The 17,282-nt window shown below is 40.9% G+C and overlaps 1 protein-coding gene across 1 annotated transcript in view; it reads right to left on the bottom strand.

Annotated features, from left to right (window-relative positions):
• Positions 1-6,108: 6,108 nt before the first annotated feature.
• LOC133618808 (cadherin-4-like) overlaps positions 6,109-17,282 on the bottom strand; it is a 628,483-nt gene continuing 617,309 nt past the window's right edge. The window contains exons 15-17 of the mRNA XM_061979541.2: positions 9,406-9,545; positions 9,154-9,318; positions 6,109-7,075 (exon numbers count right to left, since the gene is read on the bottom strand). Coding sequence (XP_061835525.2) covers positions 6,869-7,075; positions 9,154-9,318; positions 9,406-9,545 — 512 coding nt within the window. The 3' untranslated portion in view covers positions 6,109-6,868. The remainder of the gene's footprint in view (positions 7,076-9,153; positions 9,319-9,405; positions 9,546-17,282) is intronic.

The raw sequence follows: 17,282 nt of genomic DNA, 5'->3' as shown, positions 1-17,282 counted from the left end.
GAACCCCGAGGGTTCGATCGAACCCAGGTTAAGAACCACTGAATTAGACAGCTCTGGAGCATCAAGGTTGTTCTTCTTGATTAGTGGTGCCATTTCACGTATGAACACTGACAATAGACACAAAATGTCTTCAAAACCACATTTACAGACCTCACAGTAGCAATAACAACCCACCATGATCATTGTTTGTTGCATTTAAGTCGTTCGTTTTCAATTCGAACGAACAACTATGCAAAATCACAATATACGAATGTATAGTATGTCTTTCGCATTAACTTGTGGTTGAAAGGTGTAATTACACCTCTACAATTGCAATTGTAGAGGTTGCCCTCTAGTGGGTTCTTCAGACCACCACACGCTGCCAGAAGAGCCCGGAATTCTGGGTACAACACTGTTTTATTTTCATCCAATGGTGCAAAGTCTTTTGCTTTTCAGCAAAGTGTCTTTTCTGCATCTGTCTCCCAGCAGCACCTCCAACTCAAACCACGTCTCTCCTCCCGGTTTCTGCTTATACAGAGCGACAGGTGATTAGATAACAAGGCCCAGGTGGGCCATCTACACACCTGTCGCTGACTTCGAGGCCGGTCTTGGCACACCCCGTTCCGCTGCAGGCCAGCAGGCCACGCCCCCTCCACACGCCCAAAACAAATGTTTCTTGTATTTTGAAAGGAGATGCTTTGTTCCATTCAGTATTTGTGGTGAAAGTATTGTAACATAACAGGTTTTCAGTCAATTGAAAAATATCTGTTACAATGGGAGTCAATGGCGACCAAAATGGGCAAAGGGGCTAAGTGTATAGTAAATGTTTATGTCTTATTTGGAATAACTTTGTGCCGTGAGATAATTTTACAAATAAACTCGTTCAAAACTATGTGGCCAAATGTCAGCCCTCTAACCTCTATCTGATTTGTTGAAGATGGAAAAAAAAAATGCAGGAAATGTCAGATTATTTGGTGAAGGTTGACTCAAGGGTTAGGAGATGCAATCCTCTGTGCACCAGTTTAGTAGATCAGCTTGTGTGTGCCATCAACTTTGTCTTGTGTTTTAGTACATGCAAACCTTTTGTAGATCAAGCACTTACCTTATAATTACTTTTTAGGGTGCAACATAGGATTGGACTGGCACATTCAGCTTCATGGCACCACACCAAAGTCTATACACCACTGCCATTAAATGTCTTGCAATAAATTGCAACGTCTTGCAAAGTCTACTTTATAATACCTGCAAATGAAACTCAGAAATGTAATAAGAAAACAAAACACAACAACTGGACAACGCATCTTTAATTGCTAAATTTAAATATGAGATTTTATTATGAAACAATTAACATTTATCTAAATACACAAAAGTACCAAAAAGTGGTACCGTTGAGTACTGGTGTAAATTCTCAGGTTCCCGTTTCAGTTCAAATGTGAAAGGTACCCACCTCTAATCGGCTCACAAGCAGTTAGAAATGTCTATTTTCACAATATTGTCATCTGCGCGCTCTGCTGGTTGCGCCTCCAAGAGTGCACCTCGGGACACGCCCATGACCGCTCACCTCCTGCACTGCGGCAAGCAATCAGCAATCTACACACCTGTCATTGATGGGCTCTCCTGCCTTCAAAAGCCTGCTCAACCTGCAATCCAGGGCCAGAACGTAACCTTCTGTTGGCGTACTTACTGTATTCTTGCTTGATTCAATCCTGCTCTCTCTGTGTTTTGCCCTCTGTGTTTCACTGTTGCATTGTCCTGTGTCTTATCGTTCCTGCAGCAAATCCCCGTTCCCGCTTGGCGAGCTGTGCGTCTCGTCATTCTTTGTTCCTCTCTGGTTACCTGGCTGCCCCCTTGGATCTTGATCTCTCGCCTGGACACGGACCTCCTACGCCCCGCTTAGCCCCGACTTCCTGCTTGCCTCACGGACATACGAGACTGCCCGGCACCTTTTGGACTTGCCTCTCACTCAACGCTACCGGTAACACTCAGCAGCTAATCCTACACATAGTCTCACACACATACACTCTTTTGGCTCTGTCACACTCCATTTCCTATATATATATATATATATATATATATATATATATATATATATATAATAAATTATAGAGCAACTATGCCCTCTTGTGGTCTGTGCCGTCTACTCCCTCCAGTAAACATAACACATATGTCCTCTTTAATAACAAACAAAACTTGAGAGAGGAAATGCGGATACAAAGATGAGGCGATGTTCTTATAAGGAGGGGAATTCTTTATTTATAACACACGGTCCTGAAAAGGATTCTCCAGCTTGGCATCTCATTTACAATGTTGATCTGCAGGGCTGCACAGGTACTGTTTGGAAACCAAGGTTGCAGTGGCATTATAAACACAGGCTTGAAACAACATAATCTTTCTTTTTTTTTTTTTTTTTGTTTAATACAAAATGGGTACAAACACCAATACAAAATGCTTGTGCTGTCGACAATTTACAAAAAAACTATTTCCTCTTAGACTTTAGATACCTGTGCAATTAATATCATAGCTAACGTTATATTGTTTCATTTCAACTATGTGGATATGGTATGCCAGAATTGTATTTGTAGTGCAACCTCGGTCATGCGGGTTGCCACACGTCACATGTTGAATGGTTACTGTAATAGAACTCATCTGGCCATTGTAAAAAAAGACATGCAAAAAGCTCAAGTCGTACATTAAACTTGGTCTGTTTAGCGAGCAAATACTACAGTATGTACACTTGGACTTGGGGAAAGGAAATCTCTAAAGAACCACTGGTCTTTCTTGTAGTGGCGGCCATATCCTGCAATCGGGTCAGGCGTGTCCATGGTCACAAATTGTCTACAGTACGCCGGAGAAAAAGCGTTCTTCAATATTTGCTATCTCTTCTATAACTTCAGACGGCACAAAAACAGTTGTTGCAATTTGTCATCATGCAACACCATAACAGCGCCATTTAAAAAAAAAAAAAAAAAGAAGTCATTGTGTGTACGTGTGTGGCCTGCTGCAGTGTTATCCAAGATGTTTTGCTTGGATTTCTGCTCAGGGACCCTAAATGTGTCAAAGAACGTCCCTTTCTTCTCCGGCAGTCCCACTACCTATAGGAGGGCCCTTTGAGCTTTGCAATCAATTTGAAACGCTGGACTAGAACCCGCATATGTGTACAATAAGGCCAAGAGGAGTGCGTGTGTGTGTGTTTCTGCTGGACTGTACAGGTGAGTTTGAAAGGTCTTTACTCTTTGCTCTGAAGAGGCTCGAGTGACACGGCGACACAAACATGGCTTTTTAGCGGTGAAACCGTCCTCGCCAACGTGTTGGTCTCACTTGAAAGAGTGAGAGAGACAAATCACCAGTGATTCATGTTGACAAATGTATAAAAAAAGGTCCTGTATATACAACATTGATGTGTCAGACACAAATCACAGATAGCGAGAGTAACAGCTGTGTTTATTTTGTGAGGATATTCTGGAGGTGGAGGAGCAACCGGATAGATAAGAGCTAATCCGGCAGCAAGCGTCCCTCCTTGCCTTGACTCTGATTGCACTTTAAGCTGAGAGTGGTTGGGCAAAATGACTGCTCTCCGTTTCTGCATGGCAAGTTGCTTCTGTTTCCTCTGAACCGTTACATTCTAACCCTGTTCACCTCATTGATTATAACTTGATATTCCTTCCCTTTGTAAGAACCCAATCACACCCAGGTTTCTCTTTTATGGCCTTGGATACTTGCATTGGCAGGGAAATAGCATGTATTTTTCTAATGGATGAGCCTTTTTCAAGGAGATGCATTATTACAGTTTTCCTCTTATGATTTGTTGTATTTTAAAGTCATTGCAAATTAGGTCATGCAGCATCAAGCTGGCGACCACAGGGGAACATGTTCCACCCACTGACTACATTTGAATAATTTACATTAACGTTTATAAGTCCTAATTTCCGTCCAAGATGGGTGTGTTTTGAAAAATGTTTACCGTATTTTTCGGAATATAGGGCGCACTTAAAATCCTTTTATTTTCTCAAAAATCGACAGTGCGCCTTTATAACCCGGTGCGCCGAACGTACGGAATAATTCTGGTTGTGCTTACCGACCTCAAAGCTATTTTATTTGGTACGTGGTGTGGTAAGTGTGACCAGTAGATGGCAGTCACACATAAGAGATACATGTAGACTGCAAGATGACGCCAGTAAACAACACCGAAACTTTAAGTTGAGAATAGAGAACGTTACACACGACGCTCAAAAATCTGTCAAAATGTTTGAGTACGACTTTGGTAAGCTATGAAGCCCCACCGCTTGGTGGATTGTTGCAGCATTACGGCTACCGTCGTCAGACGTACTGTGGTTCAACATACGGTATTATTATGGTATAAGGACCGCAAAATGGCACCTATTAGCAGACATTATCTGGCGTTTTGTTTCACAATATTATGCAAAACCAATTTTTCTTTCCTTCTGGTATCTGCTGATGTGTATTTGGGATCTGCATAAGTCCGCCACTGTAGTCCATGCTGACATCGTAGTGGATAAGCTTCTTCTTTTTCAGTATCTTCTTGTCATGGGACATTCAGCCTCCGCTGTTGCCATTTCTAATATAAAGTAGCGCCAAGTTCTCAGTTATATCTTGCTATGGAAGCGCTAAAAACTACCGGTGTAGTGAGTTTACATAATTCACCCGCGGAACTTTCGTTATTAGAGCGTTCCGGTCGGACGGTTTTTCACGGGACACATTTCCGGCGTTGTCGCACTAGTGAGCCACGGATGAGGAGATGCTGCTGGGTTATTGATTTAAGTAAAGTCTGAACGTCACTAAAACTGTTAGCTCCATCTTTTGACACTTCTTCAACTCCCGTCCTTGCACGCTACACCGCTACAACAAAGATGACGGGGAGAAGACGCTGTCGAAGGTGAGCCACGAAAATAAAACCGCACACAAAACGGCACATCCTGAAGCTAAGGTCAGCAAGCTACTTAAAAATGGTCTGTAAAACATAATCTATGGAACAGTTTGACCAAAGAACCACCATCACGTTATGCAGACCACAAGGAAGTGTTTTAAATGTAGAAAAAAATCATAAAATGACCCCTTTAATGCGCCCTAATCCTGTGAGCCTTTTGTATGAAAATAGACTTGAATAGACCCGTTCTTCAGCAGTGCGCTTTATAATCCGGTGCGCCTTATGGTCCGAAATATACGGTACACGAGCCCATAAGCAGATTTACTGTTTCATTCAGTCTTGAAAAACTTCTTCTTTGAGAAAATTTGTTTAAGGCTTCATTTTTGACCAGTAGACTTTCATATGGATGTTCACAACTCCATGACAAACTTTTGTTTGCTCTAACTTCTTCACGGAAACTCTTGAACTTGCAAGCATAATTTTCAGGGGAACATTTCAGATAAATGTTTAAGTGCAGCCTGAAGAGAGACAGATTGAGGAGCCGAGAAATCCCTGGCTGAGGCTCATATCCCTCAATCGTTGTGAGCACCAACATTTTTATATTTAAACATTGTCGTGAAGTATTACTGAATCTAACATAAATAAAAACAATATAGTCAGACAAAAAGCAGGGGATTGATCGGGGATAACAATACTTCAAGGTGACTTCATCTTTTACTTTGTATTTGCAATGTTGTATTGTTTTGTCCGACAGTAAGAAGGGAATTCATACAGCCCCATTCGTCTTCGTTTTCCTGACACATGAAACGTGACAAATTTGTGCACTATCCACTTCAGCTGGACACTTAACACTCATCTAGAGTGTTAAGTGTCTTAAAATGTGTTCTGTGGCAATTTGAACTTTGACCACAGCATCGGTTGCTATGTAGGGTGGCGCTTTCCATAATTTTCAGCAAACTGCATTGCAAAATGATTAACTACCCCTCTGCCTCTCACGCGAGATTCACCCAGGAATGGGGTCCATTTGAATCCCTTCCCTTTTGTAGTAAACTTGTAACATGTATACGTCCCTTTGGGTGTACGGATAAACATGTAAACCATAAATGAAGGCAAAGACCCTCCGTCACGTGACCTTCAAAGGATTGGACACATGACTGTCGTGTGTGAGGTGTGATTACTGAGTTCAAAACAAACACAGCTGCTAATGAAGCCAGAAGAAACAAAGACACTTCTCCACAACAGTCCCATCTCGTATTTGTGTGATTTATGCAATCATATTCAACTTGGCTGCCATCAACATGTACTGATTTGTCCGGTATGTCTTACATAACACCCGCCTTCGCTGGTCATAGCTGAAACTGCAGCTAAAGCACAGCCCTGCAGCACGATGGAAAGGTCTGAGTTAAAGGGTCAGGGGTAAATGAAGGCGCAGACGCCCAGAAAATGGCAACTTATCCTGAGTTAGAGGGAGTCGGTTAAAATATGCACCACTGAAGGCACTTTTTTTTCTTTTCGTTTTTTTTTTTTTTTAAACAACAGTGCTTCTATTCTAAGTAATTCAAGTTCAAGAGAGAATAAACCAGAGGCCTCACACAGGAGGGACTGTCATATCTGGGTTCTTGTTCCTTTTTGCTACCCCCTAGACAAAGAGGCTGAAACCAAAAAGCTTCTGCAGAGAGGCAGACAGGGGCTGACAGTTAGAGGGAAGTGAACACCTTGAGGAGTAAGGAACGACTCTTGTTGTGGAGTGAAGAGAACAAAAAAAATAAGTCACAAAAAAAAAGAAAATCAGACAGAAGCGACTAAAGCCTGGCTTAAAACTTCACATGAAAGTTTGAAAATACAAATTGTGATAACTCAGAGCTTCTGTGTCAGTCAGACGGTGCCCGACCTCTGGAGCAGGTAGTCCGAATGTTGGTCAGTCGGTGTGAACTTGTTGCCAGCCCTGGTGTTGGCGGGACATAGCAAGCCAGCTGATAAGACGAGTGCGTGAGTGTGTGTGATTTAATCCTCCTCCCCCCCGCCGTACATCTCGGCCAGCTTCTTGAAGCGGGGTCCCCAGTCGTTGAGGTAGTCGTAGTCCTGCTCTCCGGTGCTAGAAGAGTTGAGAGAACTGACAGAACCAGAAGTGGAGCCGCTGCCCTCATAGTCAAACACCAGCAGCGAGTCATAAGGTGGTGCTGTGGGGTCATTGTCAGCTGCTCGGAGACCCTAAACACAGAGAAGGATAGTCAGTTTACTGCTTAAACACATCATATGCTATTGAAGGCTTTTGTTCTCTTGAAATCAATTCAGACTATGATCAACTGTGTGAAGTGAATTATATTTATATAGCGCTTTTCTCTAGTGACTCAAAGCGCTTTTACATAGTGAAACCCAATATCAAACAAAGTGATCATTGCAAACTAAGGATGTCCAATAATGATATTCCAATATTGTCCAACTCTTTAATTACAGATACCGATATCAACCGATATACGCAGTCGTGGAATTAACACATTATTATGCCTAATTTGGACAACCAGTTATGGTGAAGATAAGGTACTTTTTAAAAAAATAAATAAAATAAATAAATACATTAAAAACATTTCCTTGAATAAAAAAGAAAGTAAAACAATATAAAACCAGTTACATAGAAACTAGTAATTAATGAAAATGAGTAACATTAACTGTTAAAGGTTAGTACTATTAGTGGACCAGCAGCACACACAATCATGTGTGCTTACGGACTGTATCCCTTGCAGACTGTATTGATATATATTGATATATAATGTAGGAACCAGAATATTAATAACAGAAAGAAACAACTCTTTTGTGTGAATGAGTGTGAATGAGCGTAAATGGAGGAGGGAGGTTTTTTGGGTTGGTGCACTAATTGTAAGTGTATCTTGTGTTTTTTATGTTGATTTAATAAAAAACCCAAACAAAAACAAACAAAAAAAAAAACAGATACCGATAATAAAAAAAAACGATACCGATACTTTCCGATATTACATTTTAACGCATTTATCGGACATCTCTATTGCAAACTCATGCATTCTTCGACTTTGCTCCTTTGGACTGGAGTCTGAGTTGCATGCTTTCAATGTTGTTTCGTAAAATCTTTCAGTTTTCCGCCCTTTTTGATTAGCTCTCGAGAAACTCTGAAGAAACGTTTATCTTTTTCGCGATTTGAACAATTCATAGAGCCAAAAACAGCACAAGCATAGGGCATTTTTTTCTTTGAGAAAGGCTAATGGCACATCGTACCCATTGAGAACAGAGCTAGCTTGACTACCACACGTATTTATTGGGCGGGACGGGACGTGAGCCGGAAGTGACGTCAGTAAAATCCAAGAAATTGGAGTTCTTATATTGGATGTTTTAGATGTAGGCCAATATAGTCTGATACCTTTGTTTTATAGCTGATATTGGGCTGTTATCAATATCGGATCGGGACAACCCTATTAATTATGAAGATTGTGACTGATAGAAAGGTAAAACAATTCATATACCTACAAACTTGAACATTTTGCTTATGTAATCTAGAGTCACCAAAGGATTTAAACAGTGCCTTGGACATTTTTTCTACGACAAGAATTTTGGCTATTACTTGCCTTGACGAAAGAAAATATGTTTGATGAAAATGGACAGAGCAAGCTCAGGCTACAACAGTCAAACTGCATTGACTGAATTGAACGTGTTTCTTTATATTCAATAGTTGTGGATAAACAGCGCAAATAACATCCCTGAATATCACTTGCTTCCAAGAATGACAAAGCAGGACTATCTACAGAAAGGTTTGTCAGGTGACGGGGGTTCCATCCACTTCAGTAGGATACATGGTGAGGCGACGTATAGAAATATATACTGTAAATCAGAATGGTCTTTATTTCCTGGCACACAGTGGGTGGCAGGAACGTCGTGTATTTGTTGATGCTTGTGTTTTACTAGGCTGCTGGAACGGGATCAGGCGAGTGTGTGTGTGTGTGTGTGAATGAGAGACAAGGTTGGATGGATCAAAGCTGAACAGCTGCCAACACCTCTCGAGTGTGAACATGCTGTCACAAGTCTGTCAATCAGCATTTTCTCGCATCAAAGTGCCGACATTTTAGGTTTGTGTTTGTTTGTGCATGTGGAAATGTAAATCCCCGTGCAATGAGAGCCAAATTGTGGCTTTTTGTGGCCATGCCAGCCACTACCTATTAAAGAGAAAATTGTAATCATATTAAATGTCAAGATCGATGGCAAGTGAAAGGCCAGGCTGCTGAAAGGGCAACAATCTATACACAATCATGTGAACAGGTCACCTCATGGATAAAGTCCCCGATGTCTCCGGGGTGGGGCACGACTGGTCTGATTGGGTACTGGGATTCTGGGATGATGGGCCGTTCATCCACCCTGCGGACACCTGGAGGCTTGCTGATGATGTGCTCCAACGAGTCAGGCTGCTGCAGCTGACTCAGGTCGTAGTCCTACAGATCCAGAGGGTGACACAGATGTAATAAGGGTACAAGAGGTCAGATTAGAGAGCATGTGACTTTCTTCTCCTGGGATCTCACCTGGTCCTCTTCTCCCCCTCCCTCTTCATCGTATTTCAGGATGTTGTCTCTGACATCATCCTCCGGGTCAATGAGCAGCTGTTTAATGTGTCTCTCCTTCTCCCTGCGCTTGATCCACACCACAAACAGCAGCACCATGCCTGCAAAGACACACAAACATCATTGGGATACATACATTTGAAAGATGTATAAAACACTACACTTTAGGAATACTGCCTTTATTTTGTCTTGGTCGTGTTCTTGCTTTGTTGAATAACGACTCAGCCTTCTTTATCGCTTCCTGATATTTACACCGGAGGTAACGTGACAATAATGACAACAGTTAGAAAACTGTTCGACACCTATTTCACACTGATCTTGGACTGGACAGCCACTAAAACCAGAAAAGTTCCTGCTTTGACGAAGAACAATAAGGGCGTGATTTACTATAGGTTTGCGTGTACTAAAACATGTGCACACCTGATATCACAATCAAAGGTGATCTAGAAAATGTGTGCAAAGTTGATTCCGTATGTTAAGTGAGCAGATTAAGGCCTGCAATCCATTTTGCGTCTCCGTCTTCATTAATATGCAAAATATATTCTGATCATCAAAATGCCCACAGTACTGGGAGGAGAAGATGCAAATATAATTATTTAGCACGGGCAATGTGATTAATCAACACACATCATACTTGCCAACCCTCCCGGATTTTCCGGGAGACTCCCGAAATTCAGCGCCTTTCCCGAAAACCTCCCGGGACAAATTTTCTCCCGAAAATCTCCCGAAATTCAGCCGGAGCTGGAGGCCACGCCCCCTCCAGCTCCATGCAAACCTGAGTGACGTGTCGACAGCCTGTTTTCACGTCCGCTTTCCCACAATATAAACAGCGTGCCTGCCCAATCATGTTATAACTGTAGAATGATCGAGGGTGATTTGTTGGTTTCTTATGTGGGTTTATTGTTAGGCAGTTTCATTAACGTTCTCCCAGTGCGGTAACAACACACAACAACAGCAGTCCCGTTTTCGTCTACCGTAAAGCAGTTTGTCTGCCGTAAACAGCAATGTTGTGACACTCTTAAACAAGACAATACTGCCATCTACTGTACATGCATATGTGACAATAACATCTAGGGCTTTTAGAGAGTGCAGTGCACAAAAGCGCACACAACAAGGAGACGAAGCAGAAGAACGAGGAAGATACAGCCATGGTGACGCCGACGACGAGTAAGATGAAGAAATACGCTTGTAAGTTCCAAGCCGCAGCTGCGATTGGACCTGGATACCTCCGGGAAGAAGTAGTGGACTACCAAGTGCTTGGCAGTGAAGATCTTCCTCAGGAAGAAAAGATTGACCGGTTTTGGGCCATGCTAGGGAGAGATGGAAGATTCCAGACTCCAGTGCATTTGATGAAAGCACTTTTGTGCGTGCCACACAACAATGCATCATCAGAGAGGGTGTTCAGCATGGTTAGAAAAATAGTGACAGAGAATAGAACAAGGATGGACAATTCAACCCTTAACTCAACAATGAGTAGATGTGTGTATATATGTAAATAAATGAACACTGAAATTCAAGTATTTATTTTATTTATATATATATATATATATATATATATATATATATATATATATATATATATATATATATATATATATATATATTGTATATATATATATATATATATATGAAATACTTGACTTGGTGAATTCTAGCTGTAAATATACTCCCCTCTTAACCACGCCCCCAACCACGCCCCCACTCCACCCCCCGACCAAGTATGACACACATCACCGTTTTGCGAGCACTATTTTGTGTTTTATTTAGTACGTGTCAGAAGGACGTGCAAACTAACAGTTCCACACACGGCTGCCGGATCCGTGCCCGCGCTGCACAGATGATGGACAGACGAGAATCCTTCATCCTGTGTGTGTGTGTAAACATTTTGGACGGTCAGAAATAAAAAAAGATTAGACACATTGTCTATTCAGCAACATCATTTTATATTTTTATAGCTGCTAGAGGATTTTAGGGACTTCCATCCATCCATTTTCTACCTCTTGTCCCTTTCGTATTAAAACAAATTAAATAAATGCGTTTTGGTGTCATTTAATATTTATTTTTGTGAAGTTTTAGTGACGTTTGTTTTTTCATAGAATAAATATTATTCTATTATTATTATTATTAAAACATTTCTTATATAAAAAATTAAAAACTTTAAGCCTCCAATGAGCGCAACTTCGGCAGTGAAAAATAATAGTGGTGTCAATGTGGATGCACTGCAGGACTGTGTCTAAAATGCCCATACAAAGTGGTACATGTCTCCTGCATGTTTGAAAACACAAGGAGGAGCATGGTAACATGAATGTGCAGTAAATGAGAGTGTCACCACATTTTCATGTGGTGATGCCCCGTATAGTACACACAAAATCTTCATTTATATTAAGCAATCTGATCCACTTTAGACTTAGACTTAGACAAACTTTAATGATCCACAAGGGAAATTGTTCAACACAGTAGCTCAGTTACAATGATGGAAAGTGTAAGGATGGAAAGGACAATGCAGGTATAAATAGACTAATATAGCGATAAAAAATCTAACATATATACAAATATATACACAATTTGTGTACAGAATAATATATATACAGATAAATTATATTATGTCTATAACATATATACAATATATACCAATTACCATGTACAATATTACAGTATATACAGTATATGTGACAGCAGCAGCATAAAATAGAGATTTAGCAATTGAACACACGGTCTTAGTAAATCGGACGAAACACGCCATTTTATAGATTTCACACACTGTTTAGCTCACGGTATTTGGATTTTAGTAATTCAGGCCCTAAGTCATCAACAAGTTTAGAAATTGTAGAACCTAGGGTTCTGACCTTTGCTACAAACAATATAAATAAATCATGTCATTTTTGTAATGCATGACAGCAATAAATGGCAACTTTTGAAGCACAATGACCTTAGCTTGGCTTGGTTTTTGGATTATTTTGCAATAGTGTTTGTATGTTCCAAACAAGGTCATGGTATACGTACAAGCAGTGCCCTGGAGGGTGCCACTCAGCGTTCGGTAAACCTCAAAAAATGTTGGACAATGGGTTGACAGTAGGCTTTAAGCTTATTGGCTAGTGCTGCTCAATTCTCAATCAGTGCCCAGATGTGTGCAGGCTAGGTTAGGGTTTAGATGGGTGAGTGTAACGGATGCCAGCTAGCTTAGCTGTTGGGAAAGAGTTGCACTAGACGGTGGGTTGCTATCCTGGGTTTTAAGCCTACGGCCTAGCACTGCTCAATTTCCAATTAGCGGGGATGTGTGGTTGCAGGATTGAGTCTAGGCATTGTGCAAAGCTGGTCGGAGCGGAATGACAAGCGCTTAATGTGGACCCAAAAAACACTGAAACATTTTATTGCATGTTTTTACAAGTATATCTATTGGCGGTCTCCCTCAAAGTAAAAAAAACAGCCGTTGTTAAACGAACTGGCGTACTTTGGGGAGGGTTTAGTGGGGACATGTCCTCAGCACTTTTTCAAAAGGCACTTTTTGATGTCCTAAAATATTTTCACACTGTTGAATAGAGTCAAACACTAGCACCAGGCAGAAAACGGCCACTCAGGCTGAAATTTGTCGTTTTGGACCGCCTACCAGCTCACTGATTTGCTTCCTGGCGCTGGCCTCTTGACAGAGTGACAGTGATTGGCAGCTCACAGCAACTGACCAATCAGCGGTAAGATGTGACATGATGTTACATTGTGTTGTTGACTAACACAAATTGCAGCTAAGATATCTGACTCCTGGTGGTGTAAAAGCTTAAATATAAGTATTCTGTTCCAGAAGACATTGTTTGAGTCTCAGCCGGGACATACAAGTGTAATTATTTACCGTATTTTCCGCACTATAAGGCGCACCTAAAAACCACACATTTTCTCAAAAGCTGACAGTGCGCCTTATAACCCGGTGCGCTTTATATATGGATAAATATTAAGATTCATTTTCATAAAGTTTAGGTCTCGCAACTACGGTAAACAGCCGCCATCTTTTTTCCCCGTAGAAGAAGCGCGCGGTGCATGCTGGGATATGTGACGTTTCATTTCCATTTGTGTGTTTATGTAAAGACCCCAAAATGGCTCCTATTAAGTGTGTTGTCTGTCTAATTATAAATAATGCAGACGAGGCGTGTTAACTGAGTTCTCAACGTTTACTTACAGCGTGCTCATAACCACATTCTAACTCCCAGCATACAACAACGCTTCTCAGGGCTACCGCGCATGCTCGTAACTATCGTTGCATGCTGGGTAGTGTAGTTGTTATATTTGCTAGCTCATAACAGCACATTGAGAGACACGCTTACGCACTTAATTCAATACTCGCCGTCATTCCGGGTGGATTGACAAAAGACCTCCAGCCGCTAGATATTGGTGTCAACAGGGCATTCGAAGCTAGACTGCTAACTGCGTGGGAACAGTGGAGGACGAAGAAGCGCGCGGTGCATGCTGGGATATGTGACGTTTCATTTCCATTTGTGTGTTTATGTAAAGACCCCAAAATGGCTCCTATTAAGTGTGTTGTCTGTCTAATTATAAATAATGCAGACGAGGCGTGTTAACTGAGTTCTCAACGTTTACTTACAGCGTGCTCATAACCACATTCTAACTCCCAGCATACAACGCTTCTCAGGGCTACCGCGCATGCTCGTAACTATCGTTGCATGCTGGGTAGTGTAGTTGTTATATTTGCTAGCTCATAACAGCACATTGAGAGACACGCTTACGCGCTTAATTCAATACTCGCCGTCATTCCGGGTGGATTGACAAAAGACCTCCAGCCGCTAGATATTGGTGTCAACAGGGCATTCGAAGCTAGACTGCTAACTGCGTGGGAACAATGGAGGACAGAAGGCGAACACACCTTCACTAAGACGAGGAGGCAGCGCCAGACGACGCCAACATCTGCCAGTGGATCGTAAATTTGCCCAACTTTTCACTTCGGACACCGAAGACGAAGGATTTACGAATGAAGAATAACTTCAGAAAGTGAGCGCTATGTTTATTTTGTGTGTTGTGACATTAACGTTCGAGCAACATTATGTTGCTATTGCTCTGCACTATTTTGAATTTTACTATGTTTGTGATTGCACATTTGCGTACATTTTGGGAGTGAACAGAGTTGTTAGAACGCTGGTTTTTAATATATTATTAAAGTTTGACTGACCTATCTGACTGTTTTTTTGACATTCCCTTTAGCGCAGCGTAGGCGCGGCTTATAGTCCGGGGCGGCTTATTGGTGGACAAAGTTATGAAATATGCCATTCATTGAAGGTGCGGCTAATAATCCGGTGCGCCTTATAGTGCGGAAAATACGGTAATTCTGTTAATTTTGTACAAAATAATAAATAGTTTAACAATTTGTTTTGATTTATATTACTCCAAAACATGCATCTAATCCAGGGGTCGGGAACCTTTTTGGCTGAGAGAGCCACGAAAGCCAAATATTTTAAAATGTATTTCCGTGAGAGTCATATAATATTTTTTAACACTGAATACAACTAATTGTGTGCATTTTCAAGACCAACATTTTTAGAGTATAATAAGTATCTTATTCTTTTTAATAACATTGTTATTCTGAAGCTAACCAATAATCAATAAAATACTTCTTACCATTAATGCGACTTCTTGAAGAAGTGGGGTAGAAAACTGATGGATGGATTAAAATGCATGATAATGTTTTATATTTTCAACGTTATTTTTAACATTGTGATTACCAGCGGAATTATTCATTACTTATCGTGTTAAGCAATGTCAGCTAAAAGTTATCTGAGAGCCAGATGCAGTCATCAAAAGAACCTATGGCTCTAGAGCCATAGGTTCCCTACCCCTGATCTAATCTCTTCAAGCCATGCCCCTGTACGCAAACCAGTTGTGTCCTATCACTTCTGAAATCCAAATTGTATACACACCGATGACTTTGAATAATCAATGTCATATTGTGAGTATATGATGAACAGTAAAGTAGCTAAACATGTCTGTCCTTACTCTTAGGAGCGGCAAGGACATACTAAGGAAATTCACAGCCTGTAGTTACACAATGTTAAATGAAGTCCATTATTGATGATATACAGGACCGTCTCAGAAAATTTGAATATTGTGATAAAGTTCTTTATTTTCTGTAATGCAATTAAAAAAACAAAAATGTCATACATTCTGGATTCATTACACATCAGCTGAAATATTGCAAGCATTTTATTAATTTAATATTGCTGATTATGGCATACAGCTTAAGAAAACTCAAAAATCCTATCTCAAAAAATTAGAATATTTCCTCAGACCAAGTAAAAAAAATAGATTTATAGCAGCAAAACAAAATCAAACGTTTGTAAATGTCAACTAATGCACTCAATACTTGGTTGGGAATCCTTTTGCACGGATTACTGCATCAATGCGGCGTGGCATGGAGGCAATCAGCCTGTGGCATTGCTGAGGTGTTATGGATGCCCAGGATGCTTCAATAGCGGCCTTTAGCTCATTTGCATTATTGGGTCTGGTGTCTTTCAGCTTCTTCTTCACAATACCCCACAAATTCTCTATGGGGTTCAGGTCAGGGGAGTTGGCAGGACAATCGAGGACAGTAATGCCATGGTCAGTACACCAGTTACTGGTGGTTTTGGCACTGTGGGCAGGTGCCAGATCATGCTGGAAAATGAAATCATCATCTCCACAGAACTTTTCAACAGATGGAAGCATGTAGTGCTCTAAAATCTCTTGGTACACAGCTGCATTGGCTCTGGACTTGATGAAACACAGTGGACCAACACCAGCAGCTGACATGGCTCCCAAAACCATTGCTGACTGTGGGAACTTCACACTGGATTTCAAGCAACTTGGATTTTGCTCCTCTCCAGCCTTCCTCCAGACTCTAGCGCTTTGACTTCCAAATGAAATACAAAACTTGCTTTCATCTGAAAACAGTACTCTGGACCACTGTCCAGTGCTTCTTTTCCATAGCCCAAGTGAGACGCTTCTAGAGATTTTAGAGCACTACATGCTTCCATTTGTTGAAAAGCTCTATTGAGATGATGATTTCATTTTCCAACATGATCTGGCACCTGTAACCAACCAAAACCACCAGTAACTGGTGTACTGACAATGGCATTACTGTCCTCGATTGGTCTGCCAACTCCCCCGACCTGAACCCCATAGAGAATGTGTGGGGTATTGTGAAGAAGAAGCTGAAAGACACCAGACCCAATAATGCAAATGAGCTAAAGGCCGCTATTGAAGCATCCTGGGCATCCATAACACCTCAGCAATGCCACAGGCTGATTGCCTCCATGCCACGCCGCATTGATGCAGTAATCCGTGCAAAAGGATTCTCAACCAAGTATTGAGTGCATTAGTTGACATTTTCAAATGTTTGATTTTGTTTTGCTGTTATAAATCGTTTTTTTTTTTACTTGTTCTGAGGAAATATTCTAATTTTTTGAGATAGGATTTTTGAGTTTTCTTAAGCTGTATGCCATAATCAGCAATAATAAAATAATAAAAGGCTTGCAATATTTCAGTTGATGTGTAATGAATCCATAATGTATGACATTTTTGTTTTTTTAATTGCATTACAGAAAATAAAGAACTTTATCACAATATTTTAATTTTCTGAGACAGTCCTGTACACTGTTGGCACAGAGATTGTTGTGCATGTTGCACAATCTTGTTACATGGTCTTATAGCTTCTCAAAGAACAAAACTATAGAATTATAACCTGGATATACTGTAACTGAGAGCGGCCAGTGTATTGCTTGCTAGCTGTACAAATGTACTGTCTTCTAGAAAAAAAAAAAAAATGCAACACATGACTATTAGTCTAAAGAGCTGACACTCCA

The sequence above is a fragment of the Nerophis lumbriciformis genome, linkage group LG01 (assembly GCF_033978685.3).
Source record: "Nerophis lumbriciformis linkage group LG01, RoL_Nlum_v2.1, whole genome shotgun sequence".
In the NCBI taxonomy this organism is placed as follows: domain Eukaryota; kingdom Metazoa; phylum Chordata; class Actinopteri; order Syngnathiformes; family Syngnathidae; genus Nerophis; species Nerophis lumbriciformis.
Note: the sequence above shows the minus strand (reverse complement) of the source record. Positions and strands in the feature narration are given on the sequence as shown.